Below are 19476 nucleotides of genomic sequence, written 5' to 3'. Positions count from 1 at the left end.
AGATCCCTTGTTAGACTAAAAATAACATTTACCTCCCACGATCTTGTAGTCTGAAATCAATGAAAAGATAAAAATGTCTTTATGGAGTTCAGATAAAATTTAAATAATATTACAAATAATTTTCATGGTTAAGGATACAAAGTATCCTAAACTAAAACTATCACCATTTGGATACGGAATGTGCCAACGGTTGAGCATTACAAACAACATTATCTTAGTAACACAAATCCCCGTGCACTTCGATATTTACAAATTTTCAATGCGCTTACCACTTGTAAAAGAACCAGAAGAAACCAATAGTCAAAAACTTGCACGCAGTGAATACCCCTAAACATCAGTGAGGACTGGGATGGAGTTTAAGTCAACAAACTGACGAGGGCATGTACCTGGATACCTACTGTAAAGCACAATGGCAGCAACCTGCTTGACTCCTATGAGCTCAAAGCAGTACTAAATAGCACTCATTGGAATTACCTGAAATCCCCCTTCTACATCCATTGTAAGGGAAAGACAGCCAAGAAGATTTCTTGTCAAAGCTAACTAGAGGAGCGTACATAGGATTGATTAGGGTTTTGGAAGAGGTCACAATGGGATTGCAGGAGGGAAAATTTTCCACAGCTAACCGTTCATCACTCAGATTTATATGCAGAATATCTGCCAAAACAAAGCATAATTCAGAGACAAAATGCTACATGAAAGCAATTGCAAATTCCAAAGTGACCAGACAAGGTGACCGATCTGATAGTACCAACATATCAACTGTCCATCTCAATGCCAAAAGCTAATAGGAGGGGTTCACCACTAACAAAAATAATGGAAAGGGATGAGCTGTTAAAGATATAAATTTATGGACTCGTCTTATCATCTCAACTCCAAAAGCAAGGTAAGGATATAAATGTGCCAACACCACCAAAAAACTGTTTGCATTGATAGACATTGGGTTTGTATACCATTGTAAAAGCATTATTTCTTGTGAATGTTACATATCAAACAGATGATACAAGTGAAGAATGAAGCAGATTGTGGAATACAAAATCAAGCATTTACGCTCAGTAGACAAGCTTACAGCTAGAACTTCATAGATTCTAGGATAGCCTCAGTGCCATTTCTTGAAGCAGCGCCCGTTTCTGTGATGCATTAATAACATGATTGGTTTCAGCATTCTCAAGGACGTCAGTGATAATTGCAGCTGCGTGACCAAGAGGTTCTTCTGCAGCTCTTTTCAACATAAATGCCTGTATCATGTGATTTTTATAGTAGTATGATAATAAACAAATAATGTGCATCTGAAAAACACAAAACTGAATGTAGTATCACATTCAAAAGTGAGGGACGTGTGCTAGTCAAGTATTGCTTCATCAAAGACTAATGTTGTAAAACATTGGGTATCCCAATAATAGCAACCTGAGTTAATTTTAAGGCATATTGGGACCCTTTTATATCTATTTTTCCTGCTTCTTACTTTGTTTAGAGTGGGGGGGCTTTTTTTCGGGTTTTTTTTTTTTGTGGGGGGGGGGGGGGGTGGGGGGGGGGGGGGGGAGGAGGGAGAGAGACCTGTCCATGATGCGTGATGGTTAATGTACAAGGTTGCTGAAACCATGGTTCTCCGTCTACTTGAACTGGAAAGCCTGCAAAAAGCTGGATTTTAATCGACTGTCCCTGTGCAAGCCTGCGTGCTCGGGATAGCCCGACCTGTCCACACAGAAATTAACCATCTTAACCTTATGAATTCTTCATGGAAAGGGAGTATGATATCTCATCTAAGAGTCACAAGGTCCTGTTTTCAGTTACAAATTCTTATGCATTTCTATTCAAACTACTTTAAGAGGGGACAAAAAATGTTGGTCCAAATACCAAACAGAGCTCAATCCAATCAAAGTTTCAAAGATGTTTCATTCCTGCAGCCACAAAATCATTATCGTACTATAATAGTGAAATTTTCCAGACACATTGCTCAGACATAGCCCCCAAAAGGTGAAGCCAATCTTACCTGCAGCTTTCCCAGATGCCACATACTCGAAATGCTTACAACCTCGAGCACCTTGTCATGCATGGATTGAGGATCAAAACTATCATAGTTCTCATCTTCATTATGCCACAAGTCAACACCACCCATATAACTTCCAATATTAGCTACAAGGACACCTTCTGCATCCTAAAATAATGAAAGCAAGATCATATTTTCCATAAGATCATTGCGCCACAGTTGCGCCATATATAGTGCTTTATATATTAAGATAACTTTACACGAAGAAGAACATAAGAACAAGAAAAAATGAAAACTGAGAGATGATAAACAGTTTGAAGGCAAAATTATTTTGGAAGTAACGGAGCTTGCAAGGAGTGGAATTAGCTAAATGTCCAGCTAAATCAAATAAAATTGATGCCTCTATGATAACTTCGCTGTACCCACCTCAGGAACCTCAATTTCAACACCATCAACCTCCACACGGACTTGCCAAGGTAAGTCAGCAAATGACCGATCCATGATACTCTTAGCACCTTCTCTAGCATAAAGAACTTTATTCATGAACTGCAGTGAAACTGATAGTTATTTCAGCCCTAAGTGAGGAAAAATAAACAATAACAAGAAAACATTTAAATCCTAGCCTTGCAAGCAGGCAAATAGATGCGTAACTCCAGCACTTACATAATCTTAACAGTTCTTTAACATTCACTTGGCTGAACCAAAATATTCAACAAGATCAATGTGTAGATTGACTGGGAAACATGTTTTCCAACTTTTTCTTCTATGCACCACTGTATGTGTATGTGGTTTTCCAGAGCATGAACATATAATTTACACGTAGCACATGTTGACTTGAGTCTGAACCCTCAAAAACGAGGACAGAGGGATCATAGTTTTCCAGCAACATGTAGCGAAAGTTTATGATACACTTGCCTTCCCTCGGAGATATAGGGGATTCTATATCAGAGGCAAGTATATTGAAAGTTGACCACCTTACGTAATAATATATCAAGTCCAAACAATTTCTATCCAACTTGAATAGAAATATAGCACATATGATAAATAATTGCAAACCTAGTTGCCAGCAGTCCGAATGAACATTCAAAAAGATATTGACCTTATATTCAAAAAGATATTGACGCCAAATAGGAACACATTCTGAACTAGCAACAATGATTGCGGTCTAGTTCTATGTCAATCAACAGTATATATCAACTTATCATGTGATATTCTTCAAACATATTTAGCTATCTGCTGCTGTCAGAATTTGAGAAAAATCATACCATTAAAGATAGCAACAAGAACAAAGATGAGTTTGATGCATGAACAAAGCAAATCATAAAGTCTCTATTTCTTGCAGACAATACTTAGAAAAATCAAGGCATAACTTCGCTGCAATATGTATGCAAGGCTCTTACTAAAGGTAAAAACATAAACAGTGTTATTTAAAGAGGAGAGCATACGATCAACATCACTAGTCAAATATAGTTGCCTAACACATCTAAATGCCAATTTTGCACAAACTGATCTACCTGGTTATAGAACTTTTCTGGATTCTCTTCCCTCAGATTATGGATTTCTAGAGCAACCTTTGCGTCACATCCAACCCCTGCAACAATACCGACGATTCATAATTATTCAGCAGAACAATATTGAGTGTAAAATATATGTTAAGGTCCCAAGAGAAGTTATTGATGCAAGTCCATGCATATCACCATCAAAGCCTCATCTTTACCATATATAAAGACATCTTCCAAACCATTACACGCTTAGCATATGTTCTCTAAAATACAGATAATAAAGCAAATTCATTCAGAACCAAAAAAAGCCCAATGAAACATTGTAACTATCTTTGACTTGTCTAAGTGACTTCAAATTACTTTAATTAGCTCTATTCTCTAAAGTAAGAGTTTCATGATCCACTATTAGAGATATCCTAAAATTCTTGTTTTTTTATAATAAAAACATAGATAATCTTTTCCAACTGTTAAGTTTTACCTTGACCTCTTACAGGAGATAAAGTAGCCTCCTTGCATGTTCTGGCCAGAAGAGAGGAAGTCTTGTTCATTTGATACTTTTTCCATATCCACCAGATCAGGTAGACTATTTTTATTTTCCTAGCATTTATATCTTTTATTGGCATAGTTTATGCCATCTAAATAATTATATGTTAATGTCAAGGTTAAAAAGCATATCTCCATACTTAATTGCCAAAAGAATTTAAATGCAATTATTTTTTGGCATACCCTTTACCAGAAGTATGAAAAATTTTGGTTTACAACTTTTCTGAAAACAGTCTGCAAAAGCTGGGCAAAAATATAACATTGCATCAAACTCCACAACGCAACACTTCATGAGAGCCAGCACCTAGTAATGGATCCAAGACATAAGCTTTTGGCGAACCCAGTAATTGTTAGTAAGAGATTTGAGAAAATTTTATGACTATGTATTCAAACTATTTCAATTTGATAGATATATACACTCACTGCAGCCACTGACTCATATTTTAATTGGAGATCGAATGAATTTTTGTCTGCAAAATTGTTTTTTTAAAACAAAACTAATGGTTCGGTCAAACTTACTTTCAGGCTCAGAACACCAAGTGATATGTCTATACAAGAGTCAAGAACAGAGCAAAATTTCATAACAAAGAAGATGCTAATTTTTCAAACTTGGTGGTGGCTAAAATTGCAGATTAACCCATATCACTCTACACCATACATCTGGTTATAAACAAGAAGGGCTTAGAACAAGAACATATCTTCCATGTCTCAAAGGAATAGTTGTGGAAAATCTAACTAGATCATCCAAAGTAGAAGTCAAAGGCCTCACTACCCCATACTCCCAGTCCTTTGTAGCAGAATCAGAAAAAAGTACCATGCTTAAGAAGGAAGCAGCAAGATGCAATGTGGAAAATATCCTGCAATACTCTGTCAAAATGGTCGAATTTTAAGTTTTAGAGGAGATTTACTGAGTAATTTAAGACATTACGAGAATGTTACTTATGCCTTTTACTTGATTTTTGCACTGTCAAAAATAAGGTGCAAGGTTAAAAAACGTTGCTTCATTCATGATATAGCTTGAAGGTGGTAGCTCATGATTAACCAAGTTGATGCAGCTTGACATTACCCTAAACTCACATTACTGCAGACTGCTCAATCAGCAGATCTTCATGTAATGTTCAGGCCGCCTAGTGTTCCTTCATTGACAATGTTCCAGAAGAATAACACTCCCCATTGCTCGATTAAAAAGAAAGAAAGAACTCAAAGACAAAGACAATTTCCTAATGAAGAAACAAGTTGACCAAGGTTAACCACTTTGACCAACTTGAAGTTTAAGTCATGTTGGCAACACACAACTGAACCAAATGTAACCGAGAAGTAACAATCTAAACATACCAAGATAGTTGTTCATAAACTTAGGGGGTCGGAGTGGCTTTCCTTGCTGGTTTGAGATTGATACCTTCCACCGATCAAGAATGGTAACTGCAGCATGTTCTATATCATGCAAAAGTGTGCAAAGGCCTCCTTGCCTCTCAACTGAACCAAGACCAGCCCCCCAAGAAAGAACCCTAGCTAAATCATTTCCTGTTCCTGCAGGAAGAATGGCCACTGGTGGAGGAGAAACAAAATTTTGCTTGTCTATGGCATCCAGAACCCAGCCGACAGTGCCATCTCCTCCACAGACTAGAACACGGAAATGGGGCACCCTTCTAAACAAATAGAGTCCAGTTTCTGGCCCCTGTGCAGAGCTTAATTCACAAACCTAAAATTAACATGAAGGAATTAGTAAATTCATATACAAAGAAGCTCAGAGACAAATGATGGTAGATTTCTGTAAAATAGAATCAACTAAAAAAGAAGGCCTACTCCAAGAAAAGACACATAAAATATCTAGGCCCAAGAAGTCATACAAATTACTATGAAAATTAACCATCTTTATTTCTGTTTCAATGTACAACTCTATAAATTATCAAAAAGCACCCAACATTGTATCTACCTCCCCCAGCCCCCTCCAGCAGCATGAGCATGCGTGTGCCTTCTTTTCCTTCATTACACTTTGCAGAATGCTATTGGAACATATTTAACCCTTTTTCAACTTTCATTTACAATTTTGTTGCAAAACAATGACCGATAGGAGGATTTATGGGTGGATAAAGAACCCTGATTAATTTTCAGTTTTTCATGTCATTCTATTTCTCGATGAGTTACTCGGCCTTGTATAAGGAACCAGGTCCCAGCTACCAGCAATGACACACAAGCAGTAAATCAAATCAACTGCTTAAGAAGTTTCATATGCAAACATGTGTTCTACAGAAATGGATAGAACAAATGGTGAATTAGTCTTCCCCACCTGAATGCAATGTAATTTTATAGGAACTCGTTTCATTGTTTAAAGACATCCGATGTAGTGTTAGCAGAGAGTGTATACTTTATCCAGAGCTAACCACAAAATATAACTGCAGTTCACAGCTGAGATTTTCTCATACAGACTTGAATTTTCATTAGTTATTAAGCTTGAATTATCATGACTGAGCAGACATTTACATTACATCATTGGGCAAGTGGTGACTGAATCTAGATACACATTTACATAGTTAGGCTTTATTAATGGACATTCAGTCAAAATGCCAGCTAGAACAGAAGCTTCTGTTTAACAGCTCTAACCTGTACAGGATTCAGAAGAATGTTGAGTCTTTGCCTGAGTGAATCACCCCGTTGAGCTCCACTCTTTTTGTTGATGAACACTAGCAAGGGCCTTGCCTCTGGAGGCAAATCAATCAACTCGTATGTCTGTCTCATGCCTATTAACTGAAACTCATCCTTTTGATTAATTGATGAACTTCTCTTGAAACTGGGTGCTTTATCCATCTTTTTTCCTTCTCCGTTTTGTTGTTGATTCACTTCCTCCATATACACAGGGCCATCATAATGTCCTTCTACTTTATTACAACTAGCACCCTTGGGACTGGTTGCTGCGACACTTTCTGTCGACGTATCACTCATATTGCTTCTATTTCCAGTATCAGCAGTGGTTTCATATCCATGTTTATACTTTTTGCTTTGACTTCTGATGCTAGCACGAACAGATGATGCAATCTCATTGGCTCCATGGGTAATGGAGCTGAGAAATCCACCAGAAGAAGTCCTATTCAATTGCTTAACATATAGGGGTGAGAGGATAAGCCTTCTAAAAGGCCCCAAATCACACACATCACCTGTTTCATTAAACATGCTACCATGACATTCAACATGAACTAGGCGCTGACACCATAAGCAACACCATATCGGGGATCCCCCAAGAAAAGAACCACTACATGGCTCCTCACAGTAGCTGCAAAAGGAAGAATCATCGGGTTGATCCGTTACCTCTGTCCATTGTACTGCCCATTGATGCAAAACATGGTCATAGCCAAACATTGATACACACTTACAATCCTTCTGAGCATTAGCAGAGCAACTCAAGTGAGCTGCTGCACCACATATGCTACAACGGTGGATAAAACTATCTGAAGCAACCATTGGGCCAAGAGTCTGTGAAGGAGATACAGACTCTAGGCATACACAGCAGTTCAAACTTTTTCCTCGATTTACAGACTCTAAACCCCAAATATGAGGTGCCTGCGGAACCTTGTTCCTTGTTTTAGGATTTTTCTTCGACCTGGCAATGGCTTTCATCCAACTTAAATTAATATTTCTTCTCCACTGGAAAGCTGTATACAATATAGTCGACATCCCTATCAGGCCAGCAATGAAGCAAGATATAATAAACAGATGAGATTCTGCCATTTCAGCTGGATTTTTGCTTATCCAGCTGGCAATAAAAGCTTCAGGTTCCCTGAACTCATCCATTGCTTAAATTCTAGTCACTGGCTTCTGCTCATACGTGTACAAGCCAACCAGGTCTCTAATAAGACATCGGTCAGCAAGTCCCAAGTGAGGCCAGAGAAGGCTTGTGCATCAACATGCCAATTCTCACGTACTGCTTGCTAGAAACTTCAACTGTGTTTCTCACATAAACCGTCAAATGAGTTTAACTCCACTCTTCCAAAAAGCCACTACCATGAAGCTTTCTTTCTACGGATATGTTGCATCGATTTTCCTATGTCTGCCATTCAGCTAATCTTTTAAGGAGTACTGCAAGGACCTTTAACTGTGAAGATGTAACAAATACAAACACCTTAGTATTAGACAAGTCTTCATCGGAATTCATAAATTAAAATCTAAATGTTCAACAAAACTTGCAGATTGTAGGAACTAAAAAGAAGGTGAAAGTGTTGACAAAATTCTGCATCTATAATGCCCTTAACTAATAACAAAGTATAAATCCAACGTCCTTGATTTTGATAGTTTTCTGAAAATGTAATACACGTATAAGAGTTCAAATATATACCACAACAATGTCATTAGTTACATGGATATTACATAATACTTTGTCATTAAACAAAGAAAAGCAGCATAACCCTGAAACTCTAACTATGCAGCATATTCATGTTCGGTTTAGCAAGAATGACGAAATGAGACAACCATGTTCAGTTTACTTTAACCCAACGAGTTACATGCGTAGATGGGAGCATCACTACAAAGTGTAGCTTGGACAAACTACATGCATCAACATAAACCATAAAGACTTCTTATGCTGGCCGACTTGGTGAATACTTCATTTCATAGTTCTATCCAAGAGTGACGAATTAAAGAAACCAAAATCATACCGCAAAGTAAATTCTAGAAACACTGCGGTAGCACATTTTATAAACCATTTTCATTTCCTATATCGGGTGCAAGCAATTCCCAGACCAACTAGCAGCGTAACATACAAAAAATATGCTTGAAGTTACAAAGAACCAACTTGCCTTGATAAAATACACCTCCATTTCCATGCTCCTACCTAAGGTTAGGGCTAAGTGCAAACTGAATGACCAGTCATTCTGGAGATACAAATCTTGATATTAGGAAAGAATTTTCCAGGAAAAAGTATGACCAAACTTGTCAAAATATCTCGAACTCACCAACAAATCCCATTTTAATCCAAAGGAATCCTGATTTTACAAGTATTGCAAACTAAAGTTCATTTTAAGCTGACTCAAGTTCACTCACACACAAAACAAAAGACCTCCGCAACGCACCCCATTTCCAAATCAATATGACCATAACTAACAACAAGCAAACCTGCAATTAACCTTTCAATTCATCCTACATCAACCACAAATTCGAAAGGAAGCGCCATCAAGCTTATAGAGCATTTAAACACACAGAAACAGTTAAAAAAATACAATAACCAAAGTCATTAACATAAAGACAATCTCTTTTTAAAAAAAAACAAACACACACACACAATGTTTCTATCAGAAATAATAAAAAGGAGAAAATCCCAAATATACCGAGAGTACTTTCGAAGAACTCAAGCCCGCTGATGAATACACGAAAACCCTACACACAGATATCCCGACCAAGCGTCCCTCTCCAGTGATCAGAGAAATCAACGACAGAGCCACTCACATATATAAATATATATATATATATATATATAAAAGCTAAAAACTCTGCATCAAAAGGCGTGTGAAACGTATTTCTGTAAAAAATTCATAGGTTCTGAGGGAGAGAATGATATCACAGAAAATTCAATTTTGGATGGTGTACGCCATATTGATTGGAGATTCTGCTGAATCGAGATTCTCCGCGAGAAGTGTGTTGGAATTTTGGGGAGTGATACGTGTACTTTACTTTTTTCCAATTTCCATAAATAATGAATTGTTCTATAAAGAGAAAGAGATCAAAGTTATACTTTTTTGGTCCCACATTTATACAATTAATTATAAAATTATGAATTAAAAAATATATTTAATATTATGAATTCATAATTTTATAATTAATTATATAAATATATATATTATAATTAAATATTTAAAAATTACAAAGAAATTAATAATTTGTACAATAGTTATAAGTTCAGTTTGGTCTGATGACTCTAGTTAATTATAAGAGAATTGATTTTAAATACAAAGGGTATTGATTCCATAAAAAGAAAAATATTTATATAAATTGTAATCGCATTATAAAATTAAATATCAATCTTGTCATATATTACGTAACATTTTATAATCTAATTAACCTGCTTTCCACATGAAGAAGTAACAAACTTTCAAATAATCTAAATTTGTTTAATGTGATGGAATTTGCTGAATCGGTTAAGTTTAATCAAATGGAGAAGCACATTTTTAAGTGTACTGACGAATTTAACCACGTTAAGGAAGTCGAAAGAGTTTCTCTCTTCCTTTTCTTTGGTCGTGTAATATTTTCTCTCTCTTCTCATCCTGCTTATTTATTAAGTAAAAGCAAATTTTAAGAGTGTTAAATATAATTTTTTCAATTATATAAAATCTATATATAATTATGCTAAATTTTAAAAGAGAAGAATATCATTATCCATTAATATTTATGCTAATTAGTAATTACTATATAATAAATCAACCACTACAAATAAAACATATCAAAATTTATTGATTGATGAAATTTAAATTTATAATACCTCAACTATCCGTGCAATATGGAAGGCCATGTTCTTTGTAAGTTGAGGAGCTGGAATTTGGGCATAAAGTGGTTGCTAATTTTGTGGGGTCCTACAACAATAAATGATATTATTTTATTGTCCCGAGTCGATAAACTGAAGCCATTAGATTTGGTTTTGATATTGTGGGCCAGGGTTTGGGAGTTGGAATCAGTGACACTCACTGCACCATACCACATTCACATTGGTGTTGCTGTGGTTCCTTACTCTGCTCCATGCGGTGCTGGTGCTGGTGCATGCATCTGCTCTTTCATCGTGTTGCTAAATTTGTGATTTCATCTCCTATTATATTTTTGTTAAGATAAAATTTATTTGGAGTATGTGATAGGGATTGAAATATTAATTTTGTTAAGATGGATTGAGATGAGATGCACTTTACAACCAAACATAATTATCTTGTATTAGAGGTACAGGTACGCGTGTCACCCTGATACCGTGTATGAAATGTTCTAACAGTAATAAATTATGTTCTAATTAAAAAAATTTATATTTCATACTTAATTTCTTTTAGATAAAGAAGAAAATTGTAGTATATTAATAATAAATTGCTTAAGACAAGTAAAACTTGGGATTAGAAGAGAAAAAATAAAGAGAAAGTGTTCTTCTTTTTCAAAAAAAGAAATGGTAAAAGATAATTTAAAATGTCATTAGTAACAGACCAGAGACATTTAAATAAATACAACTATTTAATGTTCAATTATAAGTAAGTAGCATCATTACTTATGGCAGTTGTTGGGCAAGACAAAGTAGATTAGGCTGCAGCCTACAGTAGTGAAAATGCTACTGAAAGAGCACTAGGTCAAGGGCCCGATATATATACACTACATGATAGGGTTACCAAATTTAACGGGTGGGTGCGTCCCACTACGTTTGGTTCAACTTGTCGAGTTCAGGTTAAAGGATTTAAGTTTTCATTTTCAGTGGAAAATGTATATTTAATTTTGTATAAATTTTCATTTGAAATAAAAATATATTTGAATTGGCTAACGAAATTGAATTTTGTATTGAATTGCAATGTTAAATCAATTTATCAATTTAATAAAACCTAGCTTAATTTGTAAAGTTGAGACGCTATGATCTTTAAGGTCATGGATGTTGTCTACTGTATAATATAAGTTATTGTCTACTATGATAGTAGGTATTATTGAGCAAATTATGTTATTGTAATAATTTTTGTTAGATATTGATGTTGACAAAAATAATTTTAATTATAATCGATTTAATTTCAAAAACAAAATCGATATAATTTCAAGATGACAGTTGAGAGTATCCTCTTTTTGACTTCCTCGCGGATTAAAAAGAGAAACTAGTAATAGCTACACAGTCACATTCAAGTGGATAGCGAAAGGAAACCAACTTCAAACATAAGCAATCTAGAGCTCGGCAACAGCTGACGGCGAAGGCTAAGAGTAACTAGAGCTTCATAACTACAGTCCAGACCCCCAAACTTAAAGAGTGATCATTACTTACAACAACTCTATACGCATACTAACGTCGAGCAAAGCGTTACTTACAATATGCCCAAGCCAATGTCTCGGACGGTAATTTCATTGGCGTGGTCAGCATGGAAATTAGGAGACTGCACAAACTCCAGCATACGCACAGAACTCTATTTTGACTTTGGGGTTCCTTTGCACATATTCCTCCATTTATCTTTAAGGTCCATCGTAGTACGGCTTTGCTCGAATACATTGGCCCCAAATTCCAGAATTTTCTTCCATGGAATAATTTTGTCGTAGGGGCTACAGTATAACCGCATTCCCTTCTGTTTCAGAGAATAACGCAAATTATTCTTGAGCAAAGGACTGAGCAGCACCAATCACAAAAAGAAAAACCTACAGTTGAACTAGAACTCTAGCTGAATTTTTAATTGTAGAACCCCAATTTGCCTTTTATTCACAAACAAAAGCTCTACAATAAAAAAGTTGTATAGAGAGAGTTCTAATGATCAAAAGGATTTGATATACAATCTTACACATCCTATTCTCTATGAATCCAATTGCTTGTCATATCATGTGGAAGCAATGCGTTCTTGCACTTCCACTGACATGGAAGTCATACTTCCGATCAAGTTAAAAGATCGATAATTTATAATCTTCCTTTCAATGCCGAAGCAAGAGGAAGAATTTATAATATTTCCTATTTGTGCTGTCAATTGACAATTCTTTTATCTCTAATCTAATCAGCAAAATAAGTAATCATCCAAGCAAAGGCCGAATAGCGGTACTGCTACTGGGCCACATTTACATGGTTAGTAACTGGTGAAATGGGTTTCCCCACCATAACCCAAGAGGACGGAAGCTCGGGTGTAATAACTGAAAAAACCTAGATCCTGACAGGACAGTATGCTAATATTTATATTTATTCAAAACAGTTCTTTACTAAAAGTCGAAGGATAGGGCAGACCTGTTGATGCAGCTACATAGACCTTTTCTGTTATTTATTGTACTAGATAGAAAGGAGCTTTGCTTTCTTAGGACATAATAGCTGAGAATATAAGCATACAAGGAGACAAAAGTAACTTTAATTTGCATGAAAACCACGTGACTCCCTTCTATTGTACTTGTGCATTCGATTCCAGATTTGGAATTAGCAAACGAGATGACAGCAAGGAGATTAAAGGTCAGTATATTGAGAAAAATAATTTGTACCTTTAATGTTTCTTCTTCTGCACTTGTCCATGGGAGTCTTTTCCGTCTCAATTGAGGAATTGCTGGATATGAGCTGCAGATTAAGAGAAAGATCCTCATGTTGTTCTCAAGTGGAAACACAATCTATATATCAATGTTCCAAAAGTTACAAAATTTGAGTTATTCAGGCTGGTATCATTATCAGACAAACAAGTACCATGTACAAGATTATTGATCTGAGGACAGAAATCTAACTAAATGCCAAGAAAGATTACAAAAAGACACTTATGCTTCTGACCTGGGTAAGAAATATAATCAAAACAAAACTTTATGGATTAATACCTATAAATTGACCAATCATTATTAACCTTTAATGACCATGGCTTTTCTTAGTGCACAAGTGACGTCTTTCAATGAGTATCATCTCTTTGAGATAAATAATGGCAATATAATCGTATTGAGGAAGAAAAGGACTTACCATTGTTTTTCTTGCTTTCGAACTCTTATAAAATACTTGGAGACACTAGAATCTTCATTTTCTTCTTCAGGTATTTCTTCTGAATCAGTAGAGTGAGAACTTGGTGAGGACTTGTTTTCATAAGGTAAATCTGTTTCTGGTGGACATTGGACCTCCTTCTTGGATCTGGTATTGGCATGTTTCTGTTTCTCATTCACCTCAGGTCTCCTTGAAGCCTGGAAGGATGTACTTTCACCCCGAGATTTACGAATTGCCCGTGCAGCCCTCTGGTTTCGTCCATGAACTTTGGGAGATTGGGATTCTTGCCTTGTTGTTTCCCCCCCTTGTTTGTCTTTACTCAAAGTTCGAGCTAATCTATTGGTTGAATCTACAGCTTTTCCTCCAAAATGGGGACTGTTACCAGGGTGTTCTGAAGGCCCTGCTTGTTCAAACTCCAATCTCTTCCTATGTTGACAATTACTGACCTTTTCTACGACATCTCCCTTGTTAAGTTCATTACTTTCAGGAAAATCATCATCCTGTTCCAAATGATCTTGCTTTAGCCTGCATGATCTCTGAGATGGTTCCTTCTTTTCTTTTGGGCTCCCCAAGCAAATAAAAGTTGCAAAGTCCTTTCGCGCCAAGGAGACCTTTTTCTTAACTTCCATGTACTTTGAGATTGCTTGAGAATATGCACAAAAAGGGCAGTAGAATTTCCCCTTTGTGTCAAAGGTTGCATCAGAACCGAAACAGCTCTCATGAATCACTAAAGGGCAGGAGTTAGAACTACAAACCAGTAATTTTCCACCCTTATTACACTTCATGCAAAGATTTAGCTCTCTCCAATCAGTTGTTGCCAAAGAATCTTGACTGTAGGTGCACTGGGAGCTCAGAAATCTCCTCTTTTTTGTATCAATATTAGACCTCTCATCATAATACCCATCACTGTCACTAGAAATATTGACATCTTCTACAGCTTCATCGACATTCTGGTCATTTCTTAATAGAACATTTTGCTCAAATTTATCCATGTCTTCATTAGCAGTTGTGAGCCCATGGGAACCGTTCTTATCCCCTTCTGCATTCTCGCCATCAGGATCTGGACTGGGTTCAAAGTTTTCGTTTGGCACTTCAGTGCCACTACAAGCAGCATGCTTTTTTTGGGGCAAAACTTCATCATGGCCAACAAGAACCTTTGATGAAATACACTCAATATAACCATCTCCAGGAGGTACATTTCGTCCATCAACCTCTACAATAGTCTCTTTTCCTAAGCTGCACCTTTCTTCCTTGTCCCTTTTACTTGTATCTGAAGACAGATTTTGATCTCTCAGATTGGTTGTTTCCAGGGAATCATGGCTGTATGCACACAGACGACCTGGAGAAGCATTATTGTTTGTAGCAATAGCAGTCCTGTCATCATTCTTCCCATCACTATCACTAGAAATATCTTCAACTTCACCAACATCGAGGATATTTCTTTGAGTATTTTGCACTTTATCCACATCTTCGGTAGTTCTTTTGGAGTCACAAATGCCTTCCTTGTCACCTGTTGCTCCCTTCTTGTCATTGGCTTGCTCCTGTTCCCCCTCAGATTTGTTATTTGGTTCAGTGTCAGAATGAGGAATCTGCTTTTCACGAGGCAAAACTTCATCAGTACCAACAAGCCCATTAGAAGAAGTACTCTTACTATTATCACCCTCAGGAGGTCTATCTAGTGCCATTCCCTCAACATGAGTTTCTCTTCTGGAGCTGCATCTGTCTCCTCCATGGTCTTGCAGGCATACTGTATCTGCCACTTGTGTATCTATACCTGCTGATGTTAATCTCCCACCTACATGTTGTTCACTGCAACCGCGGTCATGCTTATACTTCTTGACGGATAATATACCGGTTTCACACCCATTCTCCGACAGGATATGATCTTGACAAGAGTTTCCTCCTGCATTTTCACTAGTCGCTTTTCTTTTCCTGTTAACTGGTACTAAGTTTTCATCAGCCAAATCTCTATTCAAGAGGTGAATATCATTTGTACGACATCCTTCAAGTCTCTGTTTCATGCCATTGCAGTCACCATCATCCACCTGGGCCTCATGCTCAGGTTGATTTCTAACTGGCAAACCACTTTGTCCTTTCAAAGATGCAAGAAAACAATAGCTTCCTGTCAGAATTGCATCCTTTAGCTGTTTCAAGGAAAGCAGAGGAAATTAGAACAAAGTAAAAGTGAAGTCAAGAAATTTAGAATTCCTGTTACTTAAAAGTGCAGCATATAAATGTAAAACAGTTCCATTCACCTGTTGTAGAGCAGATTTAGCCAAGGTAGATCTTTTATGCTCTATAAAAGGCTGAAGATCCCACTTCATTATCTCTGGTCCAGCACGTTTAGGATGGGGTGGAGGCATCTGTCAGTATTTACATAAATTATGAGAGTAGCAGTTCCATGGTCAAACATTTTTCTTGGCATGTTGTCTTGCTTAATAACGTAAATTCTGAAATACAAACATGTGAAGTACCTCGGTTAATATTAGTCGGAGGACATCCTCACAACGGTCAGATGGATTTAATCTAATTTTTTTACTTGAGGCAGAAGATACAGGATTCGCAGGACCACCTTGAACAATGAAACTCTCTAAAATTCTCAAGGACACTGATTCTCTTGCATTATTACCAAATTCATCAGATATTTCTGGCGTCTTCTCAAGCAAATCTACGACCATGAATACGGAAATCTCAAGTCTCTCATTAACAATTTACAAAAGCCATAAACTAAAATTTCCACCAAAATAAGGCCACACCATGTGTACCTAGTAAAAGAGATGTATCTACTCGATTAGAGTGTGCTAGTGTCTCGATGACCCAGATCCGTGGAAGAGGTGATGTACAGGAATGCTGGCAATCCATCAAAGACTGTTTCAAAGCTAAAAAAAAATACCCTGTTATTCATAAGTGACTTTTAAGATGTAACAAAAGTCACATTTTAAGGTATGTGCAAATTAAATCCTCTAAAAGATAATGTCTGGCCAAATATGCAAGAGAAACATGACATTACGGCACTGTAACTAGCAAAAAACAACATTGCCGTGCAGCGCATACCAGAACTGGATCATCAAAATAATTAATAACACAAAGCAACTTGAAACTTTATTCTTCGCAATTGGGTGGCAGTAAGATTCAAACTCAAAACCTCTTCATTAGCTTGGTTCTAATAACATGTTGAATTTCCACGTCATCTAAAAGCTTAAACTATGAGACAAGAGAATCATTTAATATTTAATACCTCCAACACCCGCAATTCTTTTCTATTTCTTCTTTTTCCTAGTTAAAAGTCTTTGCTTGAGAAGTGAAGCTGGTTGATGACACTCTCTAATGCACGCCTACTCCAACAGACCCCCAATTATGCCACTCTTATTTCCATATTCCATGTAAAGAGTTCCACTGAGTCATGTATTTTCTGAATAAAATCCAAGTATTGACTACTAGAAAGCTTCTTTCTCAATAAACGAGATCTATATAGCAGATGGTTCATAACTAGCCAAACATGAAGGTATAAAAAATAAGTATGCATGTTAGATTTTCCAAAACACCATCAGTTAAATATATGATAATCAGCTAGTGCAGTTCCTTTTACATAAACATCAATATTCACAAAGGCATTTCACCAAATGTATTAGGAACAAACTTTTCTTAGTATATACCAAGAGAAACCAGAATATTTCTGTTATCCTACCATAAGCTTCAGACAAGCAATTCCTTAGGCATGTAGAATCATTCAATTCTTTCATAAATGTCAATTGGAACCAGAATGTCAACCATCAACCGCCACCAAGTAGCAGATAAAAGTCTGGCATTGTCAATACCATTTATAAACAACTCATTCAGCTATCTTTTTCTTCATTTCAGGAGTGCAACAGAACAGTCATGTGACATACAACTTTAACAAAAAATCATCCCGCTGGTGATACCAATAAATCAAACTAGATGAGTGTTACCTTGCGATATCTTGGTGTGTTTCTTGGATGGAACATGATGCACCTCTCATGAGCGTTTTTCCCACCTATCTTTCACCAAGCCAAGTGAATTTGATACAAGCATCTTTCCTATAAGAGAAGTGCTAGCCAAAATGCACTCTTTGCTGTAATTTTGAAGCCTGATTTACAATATAAGCACTCCAGCATAAAAGCATTATCACTGAGACTATTTTGACTATTGGGATATCAAGTAAAATAACTTAGTAATTATAAAATAATGAAACTGAATCTCAGGCATTACAAACATACAATCCATTCTTCCTGCTTTTACTGTACACTTAATTCATATTTCCAGAAAATACATCCACACGACAAACAAGATTTGTTTTCTTTACATCACTTTTCCAAGACTTTTCACTAATATAGAGACTCAAATCACTTATCCTGTTCTCGCTAGTATCAACAATTTTGCCCAAATACAGGTGAAGTTCTTCTTTTTATCTCTCTTGAGAAATAGAGAACTCAGGGAAGATAATAACACCACAGTTGAGAGGAAGCTATGAAATGTATAAATCCTTTTACTCAAACAAAAAGTCAAATACATGGAAAACTAAATCTGATCATATTTCTTACTAGCATAGACTGGTAGGTGATCCCGTCCTCTTGGCTTGTACCACTAAGATGCACTCACTTGAACACGTGCTCTGACAAACTACACAAAGCAGAGACACTGCTAACTCCCTAATTCCACATTTCCTCATCTATTTTCATTCTCCTAATTCTCTTACCTCTAATTTCAATTCACCTTCAACAAGCATTAATCAGCTTCTTCCATAATCTCCTATCTCATGAACATATATGATTCCTTTTCGTACTTATCATCCTATGTCTTTTTCCTTCTACACTGCACAACGATAGATATACTAAAACATCCCTCCACATTTCCCTTCCTCTTCTAGAAATTCCTCCTCTTCCAACCTTCCTACATCACTCAACACAGCACACAACAAATTTAATTCTCCTCTTCTTCCATATTCGAATATCTAATCTTAATTAGTCATAGGATCCAATTTCGTCCCCAAGGTACCATTTTAACTACAAAACATCGAAGAGCACACAAAAATTCATCATTGTCTTCCCTGAGAGCACATGAGTGTAACATATCATTAAACAAAACACATATGCACATGAATACACTAGAACGAAGCAACTAAAAACGACAAGACGGCGAGAAAAATTCACCGGAAAATAAGCGAACTCTCCAGAATCTCGCCGTTAAACCTGCATGCTCAATCTGGAAGTTCTACCGATCGATTTCCTATTCGCTGTAATCATGGAAAATTACAGGAACACTCCGAGAGTGATTGAGTTAAACCTGTCCGTTCAATCTGGAATTCCGCCGCTTTTCGATTTCCGTAGTTGTAATTATGCGTCGAACATGTAGCCCGCAGGGAATTGCACCTTCGCTCTATCGCTCCCAATTTGGGTGCTCGGCCCGTTTATAGGTAACGGATGTCCGCTACTTGTCTAGCTCTTTTATTTCATTTTTTATCTTTTTGTTTCTTTTTCGGCCAGTTTCTTTGAAGTTAAATTATTTTTAGATATTATAGTTTGATATATTCATTATAATTTATAATATAATTATATATTGTTGATTTCAGCAATGTTGATACATATGACCCAAAATTTAAACTTGGCATGATATTCTTTAACAAAACTGAGTATTGGTTGGCTGTCCATTCCTTTGCAATAAAAATTAAAAAGACACTTAAGATAGCAAAAAATTTGCCCTTATAATATTTTTTTATTTTTTAAAAAAAATTAAAAACTTATAAAAACCAGATATAGTGGATGGAAAATTTTAAAAATTATAAAAAAATAATA

The 19476-nt window shown here is 36.3% G+C and overlaps 2 protein-coding genes across 4 annotated transcripts; both read right to left on the bottom strand.

Annotated features, from left to right (window-relative positions):
- On the bottom strand, nucleotides 88-9668 carry LOC105168848 (diacylglycerol kinase 1). 2 transcript variants are annotated; one of them, XM_011089014.2, is made up of 9 exons: nucleotides 9351-9668; nucleotides 6637-8122; nucleotides 5368-5734; nucleotides 3502-3578; nucleotides 2414-2533; nucleotides 1991-2155; nucleotides 1555-1692; nucleotides 1067-1235; nucleotides 88-654 (listed from the first exon to the last, which is right to left on the bottom strand). In XM_011089014.2, the coding sequence occupies exons 2-8, from the start codon at nucleotides 7819-7821 to the stop codon at nucleotides 1086-1088; spliced, it is 2202 nt and encodes a 733-aa protein (XP_011087316.1). In that variant the 5' UTR covers nucleotides 7822-8122; nucleotides 9351-9668; the 3' UTR covers nucleotides 88-654; nucleotides 1067-1085. The 2 variants fall into 2 exon arrangements, with proteins under 2 accessions (XP_011087316.1, XP_011087315.1); XM_011089013.2 differs by lacking the exon at nucleotides 88-654 and having other exon boundaries at nucleotides 885-1235.
- LOC105168847 lies at nucleotides 11851-19174 on the bottom strand. 2 transcript variants are annotated; one of them, XM_011089010.2, is made up of 8 exons: nucleotides 18835-19174; nucleotides 17614-17771; nucleotides 16429-16531; nucleotides 16138-16331; nucleotides 15919-16026; nucleotides 13646-15807; nucleotides 13189-13261; nucleotides 11851-12302 (listed from the first exon to the last, which is right to left on the bottom strand). In XM_011089010.2, exons 2-8 carry the CDS (start codon nucleotides 17647-17649, stop codon nucleotides 12147-12149), a joined length of 2832 nt encoding a protein of 943 aa, XP_011087312.1. In that variant the 5' UTR covers nucleotides 17650-17771; nucleotides 18835-19174; the 3' UTR covers nucleotides 11851-12146. The 2 variants fall into 2 exon arrangements, with proteins under 2 accessions (XP_011087312.1, XP_020551756.1); XM_020696097.1 differs by lacking the exon at nucleotides 18835-19174 and having other exon boundaries at nucleotides 16429-16542; nucleotides 17614-17752.

Source organism: Sesamum indicum, linkage group LG8, assembly GCF_000512975.1.
Source record: "Sesamum indicum cultivar Zhongzhi No. 13 linkage group LG8, S_indicum_v1.0, whole genome shotgun sequence".
NCBI classification, from domain to species: domain Eukaryota; kingdom Viridiplantae; phylum Streptophyta; class Magnoliopsida; order Lamiales; family Pedaliaceae; genus Sesamum; species Sesamum indicum.
The sequence above is the reverse complement of the archived record's forward strand: the minus strand, read 5'-3'. Positions and strand labels throughout refer to the sequence as shown.